General features: G+C 39.0%; 1 protein-coding gene across 2 annotated transcripts in view; it reads left to right on the top strand.

The window, feature by feature from the left end:
* PTPRN2 (protein tyrosine phosphatase receptor type N2) overlaps positions 1-23,873 on the top strand; it is a 561,093-nt gene that overhangs the window by 530,923 nt on the left and 6,297 nt on the right. For both annotated transcript variants that reach the window (XM_010712395.3, XM_010712396.3), the window contains exons 20-22: positions 3,609-3,662; positions 5,703-5,767; positions 19,756-19,829. In XM_010712395.3, the coding sequence (XP_010710697.1) occupies positions 3,609-3,662; positions 5,703-5,767; positions 19,756-19,829 (193 nt within the window). The remainder of the gene's footprint in view (positions 1-3,608; positions 3,663-5,702; positions 5,768-19,755; positions 19,830-23,873) is intronic.

The following is a 23,873-nucleotide window of genomic DNA, read 5'->3' as shown; positions in this document are numbered from 1 at the left end:
TCTCTTTGAAAATGGAAAGCTTACATTTTTCTTGCTATGTATCAGTGTTTTAGAATCTAGCAGACACATTAAATCTTGGGAAATAATCTATCATGCTTTCATAATGCAGGTATAAATTGCCAAAAAGAGATTATCTTACATATCTCAAAAATCCATACAAAAGACAGTCCCTGAGAGGTGAGGCTACTGCAGAAACCACTGGTCAGTTTTAAATGCTTCTGGAGTCCTAATTTCATTTTGAACAATAGACCAATCATTATTGCTCTGGACTAGCTTGTTAGTCATGCACTGATATGTGTAATTAAATATTTCTTGAGCCCAGAGGGAGCACATTTACACTATAAAGAGGGACTGCTAAGCTAAAAAATAATTAGCATCACATGTGAGGGCTTTGCTTAAACTATATATCTATTATGCTATCACTTCTTGCTGCGTGCAATGGCATTTACTAACACTGCTCACTTTAAAAATGGACAAATTCTTATTTTGCCAGCTAATTAGCGGTTGCCAGTGTCATTTTTGTGATGTTGCAGCTAGTAATATGAGCCCAGTTGCATAGTCACAAAAGTGATCATTGGAAACTGTGACTGCTGCAGGGACAATGTGGGAAACCCCTTTTCTGAGCCTCTAACGACCTCTGACCTTTGCTTGCTGATGGTTTGCATGATGATTTCCTTTTCACTCAATGAGCCAAGGGTTGGTTTGTATTACTAATCATTCTTTCTAAGTTAATTCTTCCTGTATATGTATATATATAAAAAATATATATTTTCTTCAACATTCAAGAACTTTGCTTATTAATGAATTCTCAGCTCACTCTCATTAGCCAGAACTAAGAATGAAGTGAGATGTTGCTGCAGTTCTAAATATTTTCTTACACTATATACAGAGAAAGCTATGAACCAGCTGGATTGAAACCCTTTGTTTTAATGTGTTTTCTGAAATGTGTGATAATGAAAATGTTTGAAACCCTTCAATAAAACTGATAAACATAAGGTGTCTTTCCCTAATGTGTGTCTCTGATTGTCTGATTTTCTGATAGGTTTAGTTCAATTTGTCATTGAAAGTATATTAGGACTGTGGTAGGTGGCTAGTCACAACATGCAACTATCATATTAGCTGTGCCAAGGAACAAAGGAACCACACAAGCAGAAAAAGAAATGGTAAATACCCCTCTAGTTCTTAGCCTTTATGTAATCTACTAAATGCAGAAACTAGTCTTCGCTAGTGCACGTGATGGGGGGAGGATAACCAGCTGCTGTGGGGAATGCAGACTCATTTTATCAGCTGATGTTAGAGACATTTTAAAAATAATTTACTGTACAATGTGAAAAATGAAAATGAGACTTTTGTATTGTACGTAGGTTGCTCCAAAATTAATGTCTCTTATTTCCATGGAAACTGTAACAGATACAAACAGCACAATAACACTACTCGCTAGAGCAAATTCTCAGCTGTAGAACTCTATTTTTCAACATAGTCACTACCATTTCACCAGTGACAAACAAGAGCGCCTGCACGCCATGCTTGTAAAAATCTGCATGGCCCTCTGGAACGTGGCTTGTCTTTCATGTTGCTGTCACCACTGCTAAAACACACCACCCACTGCCTCAGTGTGCTGACATCCACTGTTTGATCTCCATAAATGCAAGCATCGATGAATGTCAATGGGTACAGTATTTTCTGCATAGAGCAATTCACTTCCACACCTTTGCTTTATATGTACTTCCGTATCAGACGTTTTGTCAGGCTGTCCCTCTGCTGCCATCTGTCACACACACCAACAAAATGGAATGGAATATTGGTGGGAAGGTTCAACTTCTACCACCACACCACCACCATCCATCTCTGATGTTGAAGGCCAACATAATAAAATAGGTGTCATTACTTTTGGAGTAGCCCTTGTACAAAAGGAGCTGATCCTCAGATACAACCATGAATAATCAAGTGACTCATTCATGCTAAAACTCTACTGCAGCTTAAGTCATTGAAACTATAGAAGTGTTTTGCTTGGTAGTGCCTGTGTATGTCTGTGCTCATGGACATATATATGTCCTATATAATTTCCAAGTTCAGGTGCTTCTTGCTTGCCACTTAATTCACTGAAAGTTTTTTTTACGGCATTAATTACTTGCATACAAGGGATATAAAAACAATATAAGTATGAATTTACATAAAATAACAGAAGAGAAAGGATTGTGAAAAAAAATCCTGAATTCTAATGTTTAAACAGAATTATTATGGTAACTTAATATTATTATCACATTTGATTAGAATCTTAGATAGTAAAAAGCAGAATGTGAAATTCCAGCTTCTTGCACTGTCATCAGCATCTCATCAAGTAGCCCGCTTGGATTTAGTTCCAGGTATCCAGACTCCTTGTCAGATTTAGAAGCTTAGGCATCTTCAGGCTATACTGTAAGCAATGTTATATGCATGCTTTCACAGCACAGATGATAGCGAATAGATGAAAAGCCAAGAAAGAACTGAATGATTCAGGAGGTTAGTTATGCTTTAAAATTCATAACAACATTGTAGCATTTGCCAGATTCCAGCAGCTCACTTCTTCAGTTCAGCAGTTAGTTGCAGCACTTGCACTAAGCTGGACACCATCAGGGTGGCTGGGCATCCCTCAAAAGCTGCCTTGTGATGTGATTTTAGAGGAGACCGTCTAGATCTAGTAACCTCAAGCATCTCAACCAGGAAAATGAAAGGTTTTGATTTCCTGAGGAAGTGTTTCACTGTTTAATCCTTTATTCAACTTGCCTTGTTAGCATTTATGTGCATATTTGATGGGCTTTGGATGTGTAACATACTTTATATGCAAAATGTATTCTGGAACAGAAGAGAAGATCTGGGATTTTGGTTTTTGTAAGACAATATAAATAGATTTAAACCAACGTTGCAAACTCTATTCTTAGACGAGGTGCTTTTGTTCTTACATAGCTGTACATTTATTGTTTCGCTTCAGTGTAGTCTCTCACCATTGAGAATCTTCAGCTAGAATGCTAGAGAAGGCAATCATATAAATATTAAGGGTTTAAGACTTTGCACTAGACCCAAAGCAGTATATCTTACAGATTGCTTGACTTATTTTTACAACAAATGGAATACTTTTCAGATTTTTGTCAGAAGCTTTTCAGAAGGTTTACTGTTTGCTCTTTTGGAAAGAATTGGTTTTACCAAACAGCACGCATTATATGAAGTATACCAGAATCACCATTCTTAATTTTAGATTCAGCTTGATGCCCCTCAGTCTTTCTTTGAGTAAGCTCATGATCTCAAAGTTGGCTTTAAAATTAAAACATTTCATGATAATCTTTTTGGAGCTAACGTCTGAGATGTTGGAGAAAGGAGATCATTTCATTTGCTTAGCCAGGAGGGGATGTTATCTGGGACCTCTGCAACAACCAAGCAGAAGCAAACTTGTTAAACAAGATTACGTATGTAACAACTGCTTATTTTATCAGGAGATTATGAATTAGACAGTTTCTTTCAGGACTGTAATATTAGCATTCTTGTATTGCTTTTTTGAAATTTTTTTATATGTGTCTGAAGAAGCAATATGTAATATGCTTAATTAATTTTTTGTGTCTGCTTTATTTCAGGAAAGTAAACAAGTGCTACAGGGGTCGCTCTTGTCCAGTAGTTGTTCATTGCAGGCAAGTACGATTTCTAAAATAGCCTCACAGAGATGTCTATGTGCAAGAAGTTAATATAGATGTAAGCAAAGCAAACAAATGAAAGCTTTAGATGAATCACTAAACAGATATTAGGGCAGGCTGAAGAAATTAAATATAAATCGTCTGGTTCTTAATGCTAAATAATGCTTAGGGTTTGTTTTCATAATAAAATTATTTTTTCCTGTGATTTTGTGGATGTTGTGACTTGAAGTAACACTGCAGCCACCTTTCCATATGCATATAATACTTCAATTTCTTCAATCATCTCCTTCTAAAGAATTGTTTTTCTATGTGTTCCCTCCTAATTTAGTCTTCTTTGTTTTATTCACACTCAGTAAAGTTTTTTTCTTCTTTTCTTGCTTTTAGTGATCATGGTAAGGAGAGGGCAGTGTTAGGGAGTGGAAGCCAACCCACGGATTGAGTAAACTTTGGGCTTGACACTCCTAGATGCAAACAAAACCTATTGGGCAGGTCAATGGAAAACTTTGCTCTAGGAATGTTAATGTTTGGTTTCAGGGATTCTAAATTAGAAGAAGAATGTTGTACTTATTTATTCAAGATACTCTTGTGGACAGGAAAGGCAGAAAAAAATAGCCCCACTGAGAGGCAGGTTGTTTGACGTGTGGCATTCCGCTGTTTGTGGGAGGGAAGAGGAGGAGCATGTGGTGTAAATATGCCGAGCTGCTGACTCGGCAGTTGCCTTCACAGATGCCAGGAGGCCTTCTGCAGATGAGAGCAGCCTGGAGCAGGCTCCTTTGCATTGCCTTTAGGAAGCCTGAGAAAAGAAATATGCGAAATGAAGAGCCTTTTAAGTTTCCTACACCTTCCTTCTTATAATGGATGAAAATGTCTACTATTTGTTCAATAGTGTTTTTTTATTGGACTCGATCACCATTTTGTGTCTTGCTATTCAGTTTAACTAATGAGATTCTGTCTTTGTTCCCTTTACAGCCATAGGAAAGAAATATATTACCATTACCTCTTTCTATGCAGTGATCTAGGAACTGAAAGAGGAAAAAAAACCTGTCTACACAGACTTAACAAAAATTAAGTTTCACAGCCTGTCTATAAACAGAACGTAATAACATGCTTCACACTGTTCTATTATTTTTCCTTTCACTTATACTTGTACACAAATTGAGCTATCAATAAAAATAATGGCTTAATTAATAAACCTACATACAGTCTAATTGGTCACACATGCACCTTTGAAAAAAATTTTGGAGGAGGAAGGAAAAAAAGCTTTTACTTAAAGTCTTAATTATGTTTGCTAACAACAGCTCTAACAGAGCATCATGCTGGCAATTACACATTGCTGTCTGAAAGGGACTCAAGCTGCATTCACATTAGGGAGCATTTCCCGTCCCGAGGCTTGGTCTCACATTTCTGAGGAATGACTTAAGGGACAAAAAGTTAAAGCTGTTTCTCAGGAATTACTTGATAATTTTTCTTCTGGTCATTGCAACTAAGGAACAGTTAAAGTGAAAAATAAAAAGAAAAATCACTTGTGACCTACATTGAAGAAAGACTGCAGTCCATCGTTAATCAAATATTTCAGCTCTCAGACAGGTCTCTGCATGCATCCCACTGACACACTGTTCAAATATAGTCCACAACATTTGGGGACAGTTCTAGATAATGCTTAGGTTAGGCTTATTCTGTGGTTCTTGAACTCGTATGCAGGTGACTGTAAGCACGTTGTATCTACACCTTATGAGCAGAAATGCCATCTTATTTTAAGGTTACTGACTTTCCCACTTTTGTTTAAAATGTTTTTATTGCACAAACACAACTTAAAAAAAATAAAACCTAGCCCTGTTATCAATGCAGGCTAATCTTCCCCAAACAGCTAGTGCTACTTCAGGGCAAGCTTTCTCTCTCCTTCTCAGTACCCTACATTTACCCTCATTCAATCCTCTGCCTTCTATGTAAGAGTATAACATAATGGCAGGTATCTTTATGTTGAGTTGAGATGCACATTGATAGGCTTATTTTTTCTTTTCCCCTTTCTGTTGGCAGTGATGGTGCAGGAAGAAGTGGAACCTACATTCTAATTGACATGGTTCTCAATAAAATGGCTAAAGGTGAGAATCAAAAGGCTTGTTACTTCCTCTGTATTGAAAGATGTGCTTGTGTTGCCATGGCAATGTGGGGAGCAATATTCACAGAAAACCTGAGAATAAATTAGAGGCAAATTGTACATTTTCCTGAATGTTCTTAAGTTTTTATTTTCATAATGATTTCAAACAACAAACCCAAATGCAAGTGCTTTTTGAATGAACAGATGTTCTTGAGCTGTTTAGAACTATTTGAATTTATTAACTTTTCATCATTGAAAATAGTTACTACAGTTTTTAGAAGAAGGTACTTTGAGGCTAAACAATTCTTGCTTAATGATTATGTGGGTTAGGTCCTGAGATGCCTCATGACTTTTGCGTAGTCTGCTGTCACCTATCCAGCCATGATGGTCAAGCACAATTCCTTTTCTTTGTGCAGCTCCCCATTATCACTGTATTTCCTTGAAAAGCTGGTACCAGACAAGTTCCCTTGTGTACAGACTTGTCATTTAGGAGGAAAAACGCTGCAATGACCATTGCATGAGACTGAAAATAAGTTATCTAGTTCGCAATTCTGCCACTGTCTGTTCAATGTTGGAAAACTTACTTAACTTATGAAGTAGGAAATCATCTGTCCTATCATAAACATATACTATTCTTTGTTAAAAGCAATGCCTATAGATTCTCTAGGGATTTGGATCATTATCTTATTGATCACTAAATGGTTTGCAGTGGGAAGTGCTTGAGATGTCCTAAAATAATCTCTGTATGGCAGAACTAAACACATTTTTAATATTGATGTCTTTAAAAGGAGGGAGGATAAAAGTGGGCAAGTAAATCTGGCATACTAATCAACTTGATTTATCATGCCCCTTTTCCATGTCTTTGACCATGTTTGTATCACACTGTGATAGAACGGCATTTTAGAAGGAAGAATAGCCTGTGAGGAAGAAAATAAATAAAAAATTGTCATTTGCCTTTCTTAATTCCTATGCTGAGTTTGTAAGCTGCCTTGATCTGTTATTAAGCGCAATGTGTTTGCATTTATAGTAAAAGGATTACTGTAATAACGTAAATTAATTTATTTGGAGAAGTAGTATTTAGTCCTTTGACTTCTAATCATTTTACAATTGCTGTTGAAAACCTTCTAACATAGTCTTATTTTTAGATGTGGTTTAAAAATATGCTACTTGCTTTGCAGTCATCTATTGCATGCACATATCACTGTCCTGTGGGACATACTGATGTGATGCCCCTTTTTCCTCTCTGTGTTCTGACTGTTAATGTGTCTGGTCACACATGGACATAAAGGGACATGTTTTGTGCCTGTGGGCATAATGTGGAACTTGGTCCTGATGTTAAAAGAAGTTGTGTGTCTGTTTTCTTCTTAGCCGTACCCTGAAGATTTTCCAGTGGGATGAGATCAGTTTTTCATGCTCACTGGAAAATAGGTTTTCCCTCTGTGAGGAAATATGGAGATATTTGCAGCACTTGTTCCATTCCATGTGACAGCCTAGTCTTTGAAAGCAGGAGCAATGGTATGAGGTAAAATTAATACACACCTTTGTTAGGTATTTGTTCAGCTCACTTCAGTCATCAGAAACATGAAGCTGTGATGAAAACTAGATTTAAAACATATGCAATTTACTTACATAAAAAAGTAAATGAGAAGTATTTTCTAGCTCCGGGCTTTCAGCCACTTAAGGGAGGGTTGACTTTGTTGTAAAAGCACTGAAGAATGCCATTTATTGACTCCATTGTACCATGTAATGTCAAATTCCATTTTAAGTGCGGGCTTAGTGTTTCACAATACGAGACAAGTCATGTGAAACTGGCCAGAGAAAGGCGTCATAGGGCTTTTTGGAGATCGGTCACCCCCATTTTGTTCTTGACCTGTTCCCCTCTGCCGATGGGGGTGTGCAGCACGAAATCCCCTGACCTGGAGCTTTGGCTGGGGTTTAAATGAAAGATCAAAGGGCAGAGCGAGCATCTCAGCCCTGCTGAGGTGGGCCTTTCCCAGGCTGTCACACTGTGCGGCCACCAAAGGTTTTGTTCGGGAGGGAACCACAGCCCAGCCTGTGCGGCCGGGGCCTTCTTTGTCTGGCCTGAGAAGCTGGAGGCCCAGGTTGAGGATCCAATGTTCATCAAATGATCAAAGGCCTGAAGCCCTGGACATGAAATCTTTCTTTCCATTTCCTTTTCTTAGAGAATGAATTGCACGAGTGGCAAAGAATGCCGTTTCCAAAGCTTTTATGTGGAGTGCGAGGGCTAACTTCAGAGTCCTTCAGTGCTAAACATAAAAATGTAAGTGCACTTTCAATCTGGGCCCAGCTGCAGGGCCAGCATCTAGTAACATTTCTTTCAAAAAGGCTTTTAAGGATTAAGGCCTTCAGTCTTTCCAAAAAAAAATTAAAAAAAAAAAGGACTTTTAAGAATAAACTTAGAATAATTTGAGTTTCTTGTTCCACTGTCTGGTTTATTAGAAAGTAGACAATAATGCATTTTTAAATCAAAGTAAATAGAGGAGTACTTAGTTTCGGCAGTGGGAAAGTAGAAAGCAATCAATAAATGCCTTGGCTCTTTAGTGGGGTTTTTAATGGGGTAGATGGAGAAAAGGAGCTCCTTTTTCATGTAATGATTTACTTCCCAACATTCTCTTAGACAGTTAACTGTAAATGCCTTTGTCATTAACAATTTTTTCCCCTACTGCTCATTGAATTAGTGCTAATACTTAGTCTATTAAGCATGTTATAAATTGGTATCTCCTCTTATCTCGCCTGTTGCTGTGCCTCATATTATTTTACGTGCTGAAAACCATCAGCAATCGACCCTCTCCTATAGCAGGGAGAAAGAAACTGAGGATTTTGTACTCAACATCTGCTGCACCAGACTGACGGCTGCAGCTCCACTGAGAAAGCAAGAGTGAAATTAAACATGAAAATAAAAAAAAAATAAAATAATAAAAAAAAAAGCAAGACACCTTATTTTCATGCACAGGAGAAGTGGAGGGGGTGGCAATGTCCCCTCAGAGGCCTTGCACCCCCAGGCCAGGGCCAGGTCTCAGCTGCCTGCCTGCCCACAGGCCTCCCCCAGCAGCACGGCAGCACGGAGGATTTCCTGTTGGGTCAAGGTTTTAATGAATTTCACTATTCTCTCTACAATAAATATAATGGCTGCATCTGTGCATTCACTCCAAGTAGCCACATTAAATAATCTTATTAGGAACTGGAACAGCGAGAGAACAACGATGTCTATTCAGTGCTATCACTGCTGTGTCGTGTCAGTGGAAAGTTTTAAATGCAAAGATGTACTTCTGCTTAGTTGTTCCAGCAACCCAGTGCTTCTATATATCATATACATTATTACCATAAGTATTTTTATTGCAATATTCATGAGCAGAGCAGTTACAAGGCCTTAGTTCTGTCCCCATTAAAGTTATAACAAAAACTATGTGATGTGGAGCCTGGCCTTACAGTAGCATGTGATTTTTACATTAATATGAAAATTGTTAGAAGAGTTACCAAAGTCACTTCTGATTTCCCTGACAGACAGGTTAGGGCAAATTTTAGTTTTGAGTAAGAAGTTTGTAAGTGATGTATTTGAGCTCCTTGGGTGCTTTCATGATTCAAATAAGTACAGAAAATGATAATCGGTTGTTTTTTGTAGATAACAGTACTCCTTGGATTTTTGACAGGCTGTTTTTCTTGAGGATGATTTCTGCTAAGAATTTTAATGTTCTTCATGTATTTACAGGTTTTATCTTTTGTTACTAAAGAGGATGAACTGTTTTAGATGAATTTACTTGATATTCCTTCCTCACCCTAAACTCACAATAACTCTCACCTGATGAGTATGGGTTTTCTTTGATCTGCAGCAAATTTGGGAAGTTTCTAATTTCTTGTCCTTCCTGCAGTCATGTTTTAGTAGTTAAAGGTCTGATATATTTCAAGACGTTTTTACTAAGTGTTTCTGGCATGTAAAAGAAAAGAATAAGATTATGGATCTTCCTCCTTTCATTTTTCTGAACTGGGAGGCTTGGATAGTGTTGATAAAAGTCTGATGTTTAGATATTAATCCAGCTGGCAGCTATTTGGGTTTTGCTGACCATCCATTTTCTTATGTTTGAACTAGCTGGAACGAGATGAGTCAAAGGGAAAGTGAATATGAATTTTCAACTCCTTTTAAAGTATTGATTTCAGAATTCTAAAGCCCAGCAAAAAGATTTGATGTAGTGAAGGCCAGCGTTTCTTCTCTCCCATTGAAAAGCTTGGATTATAATTGATGAGCACATGCACTCTTGCCTGAGCTGACTGCAGAGGTTATCTCCTGAAGTCCTTTCCTTGCCCTCATCACATTATTGTCTGAGGGTCTTGTGAGTCAGCTCCTGAGCAGGTGCAGTTTTTACTATAACATCTAAAGACAAAACAAAAGATTCCTAGAGACACCTTCTGACTCATCATGATCAAATGGTTTTGGCTAATCCGAATGCTTGTTGAGGTTTTGCTTATCTAATGTGTGGATTTAGTGATCATAATGAAGTCATGGAGTTGATTTCTCTCTGAAGGGATTTTATGAAAGAAAATTATTGCCCGTATTCATGTTGAAATGGATTCAGTCTGCTTATTTTTCAATCCTTATGCAAAATCTGAGAATACTCTAGTCTTCAGTTGTAGATTCAAGTCCAGAGCAGTCTATTTCTGACATGTTGTCGGTGAATGAGGGAGTATTTCTTCAGCCCAGAATCTACTTTCTCATATGAAAATTAAGCTTCAAATACCACAAGTGTAATGCTGATTGAGGGAATATATAGTATAAAAGCAAGATTGCTTTGTAAAGAAATGTATTTAAGGTTAAGAAGGAAAGGAGTGTAATTAGAAATAATTGTAAGTCTTGAGGAAAAGAAAATATCATAGCAGAAAAAAAAATCAGAACTTCAGAATGCAATTATTTTCATGTCATAAATCTGAATTTATTGCATCACTGTTTTTTGACATTTGTGTGAGGTAGATGATTATCACTAGCAAAAAATGCAGGCTGGCAAAGCCAAAAAATTAGCTTTTATTTTGTGTGATATTGAGCTATCCACAAGATTGCTTCAGTTCTTAGCAGTACTGTTAACCGTGGAAATCTGAAATGTGGCTATTTCAATTTCTGAAGGAAGTTCTTAGTGTCCTTGTAAACATATCATATGTTACAAGGTCCGTTTTTCAAATGAGCTGCATTTATGTATTGTAACTTTTATGTAATGAGTTACCCTGGAAACACAATTAGGCAAATAGTGCTCATTCTTGCAGCCTTTCCCAGCAGATAATTAATCACAATGAGAGCTGGGCCCCAAGCTACATGCAGAAGTGTATAGGGAATGTATAGGGCATTTTTTTATGGTCCAGCCTGTGATGCTTAGGAAACTCTCTCTCTTTTTTCTTTTGCAAAATATATTTTAATGCATGAAGTTCTGAAATTCTGACATATTCTTGACACTACACTCATCAATTAGTAAAGAAATAATATGAGGATACATTAAAAACTGGCATACGCTACAGATTTTTGCTAAGATGAATGAGTGACCACGGGGGAGGTGTAATTGTTTGTTTCTCTGTGTGTGCTGTGGGGACAGTGTTTTTAAATGATTTCCTATATGAATATAGAGATTTAAAAGAAAAAAAAATAAATTATTGATGTAATTTCTTTGTTTTGTATTCTTTTCAATAGTTTTGTGCTCAGGATTACTTTGAAAGATATGTATTTTGTACTTATTTTTTGTTCTTGGGATTTTGTTGGAAAAGAATTGGGACTAGGAAATGGTGGTAGAAAGCAAACCTAATTATTCAGGGTTTGGGGAAAAGGAATTGTGAAGAAAGACTGATCAGACATGGGCTATTCCTTGGGAAAGGGAGCGCGAGGGGGGGTCCCCATAGAGCGTCAGAAGACCCTGAAAGGAATGTATTGATGTCAGTAAGCAGCTTGAGATAGTGACTAATTTGAAAACAAGAGGTCATTGACTGAAACTAAGGAGGAGACAAGCAGATAAGGAATTTGGGCGGCATTTTTTTTGCACAATGGGTAGGATAGAGTATGGAAAAGTGGAAAAGCTGGTCATAGAAGTACAGTGCTGTTGGTTCAAGAAGCAGCTGGGCAAATGTTTGGAAAAGGATGCTTACATACAGAGTGAATAACTAGTTTTTTGTAGTTAATCTCATGCAGAAGTCCATGGAAGATTTGAAGAGAAGTATTTAATTGACCAAATGGTGGTCTTCTGGCTTTAAAGAGTACATATATATTACTGAACTTCTACAGCTGCACCAGTTTAGTCACTTTTAAGGATAAACTCATAAAAGAATTAGTCCATAGTAGTTGAATCTTTTATTCAACTCAATCCATGTACTGTCTTGTGAAGGCATTACCACCTACGTGCAACATAAAATCAAAGTAAAATGTAATGTAAAATGTAGTTCTTCCAATTTAATAGATTCAAGTGGGCGAGCTGCTTCTGAGTCCTGGGTAAAGTAAATTCACATTTTCCAAAGGGGACTTTGAGACTTCTTAGGGCAAACTGAGGGACATCTTCAGAAATAAGATTTTCTCAGTAAGTATCTTAATTTTGTTCACATTTCTTTCAGCACGTGGAGATGAACTGCTTTTTGGGTCGTTAGCTGGCGTTTTGTAGAAGAGGTGTAGAAAGAAGGAAGCAGATTGTGTAAAACTCTATAGGAGCTGACACTACAAGCAGGCAGTAGCAGCACATCCACAATCTTTGTTGAGTCATCATTACCCTTTGTGTACATTTGTGAGCATGCCTGTGTAAGTTAAATTTAAGTGCATAGTATTTTCTGGAGTCATCATGGGTGACAGTGGGATATATTACCACATATGGAATATAGATTTTGAAATTCAGTTTCTCACATATAGTAATTTAGGCATATTTCTTTTACTTTTAACTTCTGGGGGAAATTATACATAACAAAGAAGCTATGTATGTTGAGAAGTATGCTGTAATACAGTCTTACGTATGCTGAAAGTGGGGAAGGGCTGGGCCTCACATTAGCACCCATTTGCACCTGGACTGCATGTTTTTTCTTCATTGACATAGGATATTACCTTAAAAACTGCTGTGTCAGTAGTGAGTTTTTATTGCTGTAAATCAGTGAAAGCTCAGCAGAATTGTTTTCCTGTAGCAGTTTTTAAAATACCTGTCAATTCCTAGCAGTTCGTGCTTTAGTATCACCTTCCTTTGAATTGCACTGTGCTGAAGCTACACGAGTTACATTTATAGGTCCAGGTAAGGTGAAAGTGCAGTTTTCAAGTATTAATATAAAATATGTGAACAGTATCACATTATGTATATAGATTCTGTGTGTGTATATGTGTGTATAAGACTGTCACAATATTTTTCATCGCTTTACTTTCGTTAAAGTAATCCCTTCTCCATTTGTATGTCTTCTTTGCCTGTCACGTGTTTTGTTGCTGGGGTTGGAGTTTTTTGGTGATGGTGACAGTTTTGGTTTATGCTTTTTTTAATTTCTTTCTTTTGTTGTTTTTTTTTTTAAGTTGTGAAATTGTCATTTGGATCTGATTTTTAGATGTATAGAATCACTTACGTGTTTTGACCAAGAATATAGACTGTTCATAAATTCAGATATAGATTGAATCCATCCCTAACTGCATACATGCGTGCACACAGAATCAGTGTTAAATGAAAATGCCAGCCTGGATAGATTTATTTTCTTTGTTATCTTTAAATCATTGGTGTTTTGCTGATGCTTTTCTCCTCCCATGAAAAGCATTAAAAGCTCCTCCTGGCTGTAGCACAACTCCAGCAGCTCCAGCAGTAGACATTTGGGCTAGTAAAAATTGCTTTTATTTTTGTAGTTTCTACCAGTTGTTCAGCTCTCTTTTTTGACTCTAGTATTTACAAGTGTTTTTAGTTAATGGGCACACAGCTGATGTAAGTTGAAGCAAGAAAATATTGTTTGGATTTGGTAGCAGTTACAAACCAGCAATCACAAGCAGCAGTTCCTCCTACAAACTGTTTTTCACTTCTGTGGCGTTCCCCACACCGTATGGCATGTGGTCTGTCTTTCGGTTGTGGTTCCATGGTGCTTTTTCCTTTGCCATTTCCATTAAGGTTTCAAAAGCAGGGGATGAGGGAAGGAGAAAGCAGCAGCCACAAAACACACGTCTCAAACGCCATTAGATTTAACAGATTCCAGCGTTTGTGAGCCTGAAACCACAGTGCAAAAACTCATCTCTTTTCAACTCCGGGTTGTTTCAGATAACTGTAGCAGAATAAAGCATCTGGCATTAAGCATCTCACCTAACCTAGTTGTTTAGGTCTCTTTAGTTGCCACTGGAGAGTGATTAACACCTCTGGAGAGTAATTCTCAGGCGAATGAATTGCCCACCAGGGTCTTCTCACGCTCTCCTGGCTGTTGGGAGAGGAGATGACTAACTCCAGCTCGAACTTCAAGGATGGCTGGAGTAGATAAGATGAGGCTGAGCCTTTGAGACTCAGCTAGTTAGTAAAGACTACCAGTGTGCCATAAAAACTAATGGTCAGTGAAGAAGTGGTGTTACACTCCCCCTAGTTATGACCCTCTCTTCTTTAATCAGATTGAATTTGCCCCTCATATGGTGTGATTAAATGTTTCACAGCAACATTAAGCACTCAATGGTGCAGACCCTGGCGGGAGCAGCTATGCAGGCCGTCCTTTAGTGGCTGTCAGTGGGAAGCTGGAGGCATCTAGGGCTTTGGGGGCAGTGCAGATCTGTGGCATATCCGTGCTATGTCCAGCTGGCGTGGGTGTTAGAAACAGCATAGCTGTGAGAGTGTAGTAGTCTATGAGTGCTGATTTACATTGTAGACTCACCAGAGTGTCCTCTCCTGTTTCTGTACCTTGTGCCATGCAGGCATTAGGTTCCTGGCAGACCTGGTTCTAGGCACTGTCTGCTCTTCTTCAAGGGATGCCTCTCCTTGGGTCTCCACAGTTCCCTGTCTGTCTCCTTGCTGAGACAAAGCTGAGCTTGGAAAATGTGCTTAACCCAAGACAGCCCGTTTGTGAGAATACTCACGTGGGGTGGGAGGAAAAGCAGCATGAAGCTGCTGTGCACGGAGTTGGACTGGCCGTGAAGCATCTCATGTGAGTCACACAGTCATCACCCAAACATGAAAAATGTTTGTATTTTTCCTAAATGCAGATCTGCTGTGATGAGACAGCTGATTGTCCGTGCCGACACTATATTTTTGCCCTTATTTTTTTTCTCACTTCTATTCTTACTAGTTCATAATGTTAGGCTTGAGTCTTCCAACTGAGTGACTCTGAGGCTAAGAGCTGCCAATCAGCAGCCTCTTGCAAATATTAATTGGGTCTTTTTCAGCTTCAAGTAACATCAGTGGAAAGAACGGCATCTTCCTTCAAGATTTTGACAAGCCCGTTTTTAATCTGACCTAACAAGTCTCTTTGGCTTTTAAGGTCTAATTCAAAATCTATAGAACATAATACATCTAAAAAGATGCATTCAGAAGGTAATATCTGACTATTGAATATTTACTGCTGCAAAAATAAAGGTGTTTGACAAGGCATTTCAGTGTTCCCCTTAGTGCTCTGTTATTTTTCTGTGGGATAAATTCTTACTCCCACACAGATCATCATCGTCTCCTCAAGGAGAAATGGTAACAGTGCTAATAATCCCATATTTACAACTCTCACCGTGACTCCTGCATCATATGTTCAGCTTTGGGATCATTTTGCGATCAAGAAGAACAGAAGCAGGGCCGAGGGAGGTGTAAAGGGTGTTGAATTAAAAGAAGAAAAGAGTATTTATTTAGGTCCTCACCTCCTTACTATCCAAATAGATTTGCTTTCATAATAACCTACAAAGTAGAAAGAAAAATGGTTTACTTTATAAATGTTGGTGTGAAACGTAGGGTGAATTTAATGATTTAACTGAAGTGGTGCAGGAAGGTGGAATCTCAGGCTGGAAGAGAAGTCAAATGTGTCTAAACATAGCACCCTAATGACCAGGCTGTCCTTTAGGACTAGCAGTAACGAATTGATAGCTGTTCTGCAGAGTTATAATCCTGTCTGTTGGAGGATGTGTGCCTGTAGATCTGAAAGTTTTTCCCAGCTAGAAAAATCCTTTTTAATGTAATATTTATGAGTGATATGTATTTGTGAAACATGCACAAAGAAAACTCTTCAGCTTTGGTAATTTAAAAAGAAACCCCCCGCAAATAATTACTTTGATGAAGTATTTAAGGATCATTTTATTTATATAAATATACAGAAGATTCAGAGAATCTAGATTCTAAAAAATTCCTTTTAATACTGTGCTTTAATATAAAATTCTTTCAGTCTCACAGAATGTGTGCTGCACTTTTCATTAGTAATGAATAAAATAATAGGACTTTTGCCTTCGCTTTCAATGCAAGTATGTTCAGGCTTATTACACAAAAATAAAATCTCAAAACTCGCTTTAATTAAGACAAAATTTTCAACTAATGTAACAAATGCTGATTGTTACTATAACTGAAAAAATGCCAGTATGTTTTCAGGTGCCCAATCTCTGTACTTTGTTGAACCTGAAAACCATTTTTCATTATAGGCATCATCATTTCTTCCCAGCTGATGTATAAAAACACATTTATCTTCTTTGCAAACTTCGCCCCATTCCCGTACCATCACAGTGATTCCAGTGCTGCAGCAGAGTGGAAAGGAGCATCCTTCACCATGTGTTTCTCGTGTGTCTTGTACCTTTCAGGATAGGTCCTCTGCCAGGTTGGAGGGAGGAGACAGGGGAAGATTTCATTTTTACAATAATAAAACTAACATTAGGAAATTTGTAATAATTTTAAGTAGTCTGAGCTGCTGCTGGTCATGTCATGAAGCCCACTGCAGCAGCACTGGCTAGCTCATTATTTGTTGCATGAGGAACTGGGGATTCCACTTTTACCCATGCTCTCATGACACACTGGATCCTCCATTTATATGAGTGTTTGAGGGCAAACACTTTAACCCCTTGAGGGCTGCTAATCAGGAGCACCAGCTGTTAAGTGCCAGCATGCTTCCTGCACTGCTGCCTGCGGGGAGAGAAAGGGCTGGAAAGGATATGACCCTAAACTTCAGCAACTGCTTTTCTCCTTGGGGGCAAAGTATAAGTCAGCTCGCATCTTCTCTTGTGTTCTTTCAGTGCATCCATTTGTTTCTGATGCGGACTGTTGTGCACTTACTGTGCATACTTAAAGCCTTTAGAAGGATGGTGGTTAATTACTGAAGTTTAAAATCTGCATTGTGTTGGTGTGGAAGTGCTTTAGGAGGTATTTGCTCAGCTAGCTCACTGAGCTGCAGAGGGATTGCGTGGTTGTTTTTTTGCATCACTGCTGGTACAGCATTAGTTCAGTCTCACTCTGAGTTACATTCTCCCATTCATTAAAAACAAGTGATGAAACCCTGTGTGAAAAAGGAACCTATCTCAAACAGAACCCAAATGTATTCCCTACAGGGTGAAGTACAGCCAGAAGTGAAAAGGCAGTTCTTCATTCTTTAAATGCTCCCTCTTTTATCTCCCCTTTTATTTTCAGAAACCAGTAGTATTGTTAAACAAATAAATATTGGAGGGGAGAAAAGATAGAAAATCTTCCCTTTTTGGCACATTTCTGTGTCTAGCAATTTATATTCAAACTCTTTTGATTTAGGCATAATAAGGGAATAGATGGAGAACATGAACTGGTGGATGTGGGAGAGGTCTGTTCATGTGGAGAGAAAAAGAAGTCATGCTGGCTTTATTCAGTGCCATTAATTTCATCCTTTTTCTCATGAATTTTCTGTTCCAGGATATTTTTCTTTCAAAACAGGTGCCCATCTTCATAGCATGAAGTTTTGCCTCTCCAGGCACTTAGGTACTTCCTTTCACCATTGTACCAGAGGCATTCAGAAGTGTGAGAAAGGGGTAGAAAATGGAACTGTGCCTGTGCTTTGCCTTTGCCTGTCCACCCCTGGTCTCTAAGATAGACATGTACCTTGGGCAAAATCATGCTTTGCTCACTTTACTTTTCTATTACTTTTGACTGAGGCCATCAGAAGTGCTTGTGGGTGCTGTGCTGATCCCGACCTGTGATCTCAGAGGTATTGATGAGTAAAAAATGTTGATGGGGGGACTTCTGTTGGCAAAACCCTCCAGAGCTAGCCTCCCATTAAGCATCTCGGCCCACCAGGGCTATTCTTATGTTCCAGTGCAAGCATATGCTTTAGTGTTTTGCTAAATCAGGGTTTTATTGTCAGGCATTGTTCATACTATTAGGCATGTCATTCTGTTAATGATGATAAAAAAGCAAGCATCAGTTCACCAGTAAATGCCTGCAATCTGCATCACAGCGATGGAGGAATTAACCCATTCAAAGGTAGGCTCAGAAGCCCATCTGGCCACTAAGGAGTGTTATTGGGTCTTGTCAGAAACCTTTTCCCAGCACCTAATATGTTACTATGTTGTCCCGAGGCTAGAGTAGCTTCAAATGAAGAGCATCTCTCTCTGGGGAAGGCACACACGCATCTGCAGCCACAGGGAAGCCCAAGGGACACATGGGCTCACCAGCTCAGTGGGGTTCATCCTTGCAGGGTTGCTAACTAGGACCATGGTTAACCTCATCTGTGTATGTCAGCGTGTTAAATTTTCCTCATATATTAATTTCTGCGAAAGAGAATTCCTCTAATATCAAGCCAAGGTGCTAGTAGGATATTTTAATCCTGGGAATGTAATGAGGCCACAAGTAAGGCTATAAAGCATGTGGGATACTTACATAACCCTGCTCCCATGGAAGGCAGTGGGGGAACAGGAAATTCCCACTAATTTGTACTTGCGTGAGACCAAACACCGAAATGAGCTCCTTTGTACCTTTGCTGATGGTTTCCAGATGAAATGCAGCTACAAAACTTACAGCAGACCTAAGACATTATCACTGCTACTGTCACTGTTACCAGACCTAAAAGCATATGTTAATATGTATTGTTCTGATCCTTTTAAGCATGTGTGGGTTTTTGGTTTTTTTTTACTTTTTAGTAAAACTTACTATTTTGTCTAATGCTGTTCCCTGAAAATTCCTATACAGTATGGAGGGGGAGTGATAGGACGAATGTACAATGCCCCAACTCATAGTAGTAAACAAAAATATCTTAAGTTGGCACTGTTACATTTACTGAATGAATTCATTCCACTTCTGATACAGCTGATATTTTCAAGGAGGCACTTGCAAACTGATTATCCTCTTAGGAAATGACAAATGTATGGGGCAGTAGGGGATGTGGAGTGGAGATGGGACAGTCCTGCTGGTCATGGTACCCCTGTCTGCCTAATGCTTTGGTGCTGTGTGTTGTTCTGGCAAGATGCAGACAGGACAGACGTGAGACCAAATTCCATCGCTGAACTTCTCAGCAGGAAGGGTTTCCAGCCCTACTTGTGCTCTTGGAGTTCATGCAGGGACTAAGGGAGGAACCAAGATTTTGATTTTTTCTCCAATAACACGTATCTGCTTAGGCACTGAAGGAAAATGACATGATCAAGAAGAATCTCAAACTGAATACGAAATTGAGGAGGAAAACAGCAGGATCTCAGCGGCGGGTGGCAGAAGTTCAACTAAGCCTTGTTTTAACAACATCAATATTTGTGTGGGTTGGGCCCTTCGTTCCATGCATAATCCTAGAAGTGACAAAGGGCATTCAATGGCATGGCCACAGTGGACCCTTAGGTTCTGCTAAATAAATTCTACACTAGGTACAAAGGCATTTTTAAGAATTTGTTTTTCTCTGGCTTTTCTTGAATTAATGTTAATAAAAGCTGCCCCAACCTCTTATTTTTCTATATGAACACAAAAATTGCAGCTGCCTGCCAAGTCTGCTGAGGGATGGATGTAATAATTTTCAATTGTACTGTTAGCCCAAAGGGAGCCCGATAGCAAGAGATTGACAGATGCAGCATGGATTATCTTGTGCTCTGAACTCAGCCCAATTTGTGGTTTGTTGCAGGTGCTAAAGAGATTGATATTGCTGCTACCCTGGAGCACTTGAGGGACCAGAGACCAGGCATGGTCCAGACGAAGGTACTGTCAATAAATCCACTGGGATTTTAAATACATTAAAGGTCTTTCACAGTAGTTGTTTTCACGACAGAAGAGAGAGGGTATGACCTAATTTAATGCACGTCGCTTGCTGATTACTGTTTGGCTCCCTACCAACTGAGGTTTATTTATGCTGAAGATTTATCTAGGCTACTTTCTTTGGTGTTTACTGCTCTTTCTTGCAACATCTCCAACATCTCCAACATCTTGATTGCCATATATGAAGAGCAGTCAAGATAACAGTCTATAGTTTACTAAAGGAAATGCGCATGTGAAAAAATGTCATTGCTTTCATCCTAAAATATAGATTATTTTCTTAGAGTAAGTGTGCTTAACTGTGCATCTAATATTTTCTAAAAGCCCTCAACTCATTAAAGGGAACATGACTGTTGGATGTGACTTTTTTTTTTCTGAAAGTAAAGGTTTGAATTAAAGGAAATATGGTTTTGAAGGAAATCAAGTCATTTTTAGCATCTATGAGGGGAAGAGCTTGCAGTGTGCCTAAAGCCATGTCTTTTATGGATGAAGCATTGTGACTGCATTTGTACCCCATGGTGTGGTGAATATCTTACTCCATAATTACCATCAGTTGTAACAGCCTCAAAGTTTTCTGTAATATGTAACTTTTAAGGATAGCTGGTAGTGTGACTGCTTTCCTTCCATTAGGAATGAAGCTTTTATATTGTTACAATTTATATGGAATGATATTAGGGGGTATTTGCTCGAGTTAAAGCTGCACATATGATCATAAAGAAAACTGTTCATGACAAGGAGACCAAATAAATCTGAATGTGACATTGTAAAATCTTGAATGAGAGCTATAACCCCAAACTGAATAACTGGAGCAAAGTGACAGCACTCTGTCATGGTCAGGGAGGAACCTATCGGAACGTTTGTAACACTTAGGGAGTTGAAGCTGCTGGGGGACAAAGGTGAAATAAATCTGTTTTCCAGAAATCATTGATTCATAACTTTTCCTGAATCTGTTTTTAATCATGCTATCTTCTCACGTAATATTAGAAGTGATATTGGAAAAAAGGGAGCGGGGGTGACTGGGTGCAGGGGTATTAGGTATTATTTACCCAGTAAGTAAGTAGATGAAAAATTAAGATGAGCCAGCCAAGGCTAACTAACCCATATCAGCAAGTAATACATAAAATTATACACATCTTTCTTCTGCTTTGATTAATCTGACTGGAGAAAAAAAGGCCTATAGCACACAGCATCCAGTGTCTCACGTGTGTATTCTAAGGGAAGATGCAAGTCCTGAGCAACTCTGTAAATGCACCCAATTTATATAACAGCTCTGTAGAAATACGGAGCTCTGATTCTGGTTTGTCTCTCTTTTCTGAGAAATTACAGCTTATTGCCTTTAACAAAAGGGAAAAAAACAAAACAAAAAAACAGCTCCAGAAGCAAAGAATGAAATGATGTGGATAACTTCTCTTAGTTAGCTCGGAAATAGTTACCTGAGTCTCCCAAGAAGCTCACTGGAGACGTTTCTCCCCGCCAAACATCTCTCTGGAAGAGCTGTAGAAAAGCCAATGTATCCAATAAACACCCAGGATGAGAAATTTTCCCAGGATGTGGCTTATCTCACCTCTTGCTCCTTCTTCCATCATTCTTACGTTCTCAAAACCACCCAAATCACTTATTCAAGCTAATGTCTTGCAAATTATAAATATCTGGTTGCATGCTAGCAGTGCGCTGTCCCCAGAGAATTTTTCTGATGGATTTAAACAAACCCCTGTGCTTTCCCAGCTGAATACAAATGAGGAATATTAGACTCCTGGAGTAATTTAAAACAATGGATTAAAAGTCAGGTTAGAAATGCCAGTTAGAGAATATCCTTGGGCAAAATAAACACCGACTTACTTTAGCAATGTGATTGTGTTTCCAGCAGGCAGCGCTCCACATTTTTAATAAACATGTGAAAGATTTGTTTGCAACATTTTGTCTTCTGGAAAGGATCTTTAATTCAAAAGCACTGCATATAATAAACGGTAATGAAATTATCATAACGACATTCTGCATTTCTGAGAAGCATAATAGAGGGTTTGTGGTTTTGTTACTTTTTTTGCAGGGGAACCATAAAATAGAATTGATATGCCACATGTGAGAGGAAAAAGTAATGTGTGAAAAGAAGCGTGTTTTCTGTCATGAGAAAAATATTTCTCCTTTTTCTCTTTCCTGTGTCTTTCCGCTAGCAATCTGTACTATTATGCATATTGTACATATATGCTATATATTGCATGCACCTACTTTGTTTTCCAGAGAATTTTTATTTGAGGTCTTAAAGAAATTTGGCATATTGTTATATACTTCTAAACTTATTATTTCTAAATATGTTCATGTCACCTCTGCATTGTAAGTGGGCTGACAGCACAACATGCCTGCCCAGCTTGATTTTCTAGGCAAAGCCTAAGTATCCTGTCCATGTGAGTAGCACATGTGAATGAGCTCTACAGAATGACAAACTGAGCTCCTTTAAAATTGTTGTCATTGCTTTTATCTTTGGTTGTCACTGTGTGTAGGTATGGGAGGGATGTAAAGGCTTTCCTTTGGAGAGTGGTAGTACACCTCAGTTGGAGCTGCACTGTGTTCTTTGCCTGCGTGTGTTGTGCAGAAGGGAGGAGCTCAGATGCAGCATCCCCAGAAGACCCAGTTCTCAAACATCTCATCATCAAGCATTTCTTTTCTGTCTCCTTTATGGCAACATTTCACAGTCAGTTTGGAGCTCTGGTCTAAAGAAGCTCTGTAAGTTGGTTTACCTCACTAATTTAGGGTCACATCTGATGGAAGCTGTCATTCTCCACTGAGGTTGTCTCCAGAATGCATATCTGAGCGTGGAAGTTGGTGTTGCTCCATTCAGGGTTCTAAGGTGAGAGCTGCCTTCTCCATGGCCAGTGCAGCGATGCCCTGTGCTCTTGTGTGACCCACCCCTCTGTGAGAAGCAAAGGCTGATTCAGGGCTGATTTGCTCAGTGAATTAAGTTATTTTCAGCAATGGGACTAATATTAAAATATTGTAGTCCCTGATCTTACAAGTTTTTCTTCATGGTAAAATGAAGGGTACATTATGTACCTCGTTACATGGGTGATGGCAGTTTCCCTCCTTCTGAACTGTCACCAGCCTCTCAGAAGAGGCATTTGACCATGTGGACATCTGGCTGCATTACCCTGAAGCCTGGCAGTGCTTGGATCAGCTCCCCTACTACTGCTGTGCTCCCCATTTTGGTTCTGACACGGTGCGTCTGGGTGAACGCCTTCTATGCCCTCCAGCTATGCTCACACATTCATTGTGCTATGCTCAAAATATAGCTGCTGCTCTTGGGTGGCCACCAGCATTTCCTCATCTGCTTTAATTGCAGAGACCTTGAGGCAGGCACAGGCAGACCCACAGACTGTTTTCTATGCCTAATGAGGGTGAGTTCTAATCTTCAGGGTGAATTGATGTGTGATTAAAAAACAATGGATGCAGTCCAGCAAATGTGCAAGGATGCCATTTTGACAGCACCAAACAGAGGGCAGAATTCTTGAACATTGATTTCTCTGAGAAATTATTCTGAGTTTTAGTCTTCTTTTTCTGCTTGGTAACTATGCCCACTGTGGCTGCCTTCTGAGGCATCTGCACTCAGGCGATGGATGCAGAGGATTGAGACAAGGTAGATGAGACTGACACTGAAGTGCAGGAGTTAAAAGTCAGTTGTCTTCCTGGATGACAAGTCGTTCACCTATAGTTTGTCCTTTCATCCTTCCTGCAGACTTCCATTGTTGAAAGTGAGTGCTGTCGGACCAGTAACACCTTCAGGGCTGGCTGCGTTCAACAGCCATTTGCCACTACTGCACCCATCCCACACGGCCCTGGGCAGCTCCTGCTGCACATCCCTGTTCTGACTGGAGGCACAGATGGCATCCTGGCAGGGTTCATCTCAGACTTCTATTCTTAAAGTCACTTCCTCCAAAGTTCTTAACCCCAGTTGGTGTAAACCACTGGAATATCTCTAGAAAATTCAAACGCTTCTGC

Source organism: Meleagris gallopavo, chromosome 6 (assembly GCF_000146605.3).
Source record: "Meleagris gallopavo isolate NT-WF06-2002-E0010 breed Aviagen turkey brand Nicholas breeding stock chromosome 6, Turkey_5.1, whole genome shotgun sequence".
Taxonomy (NCBI): domain Eukaryota; kingdom Metazoa; phylum Chordata; class Aves; order Galliformes; family Phasianidae; genus Meleagris; species Meleagris gallopavo.
This window is presented reverse-complemented; position numbering and strand designations above follow the sequence as displayed.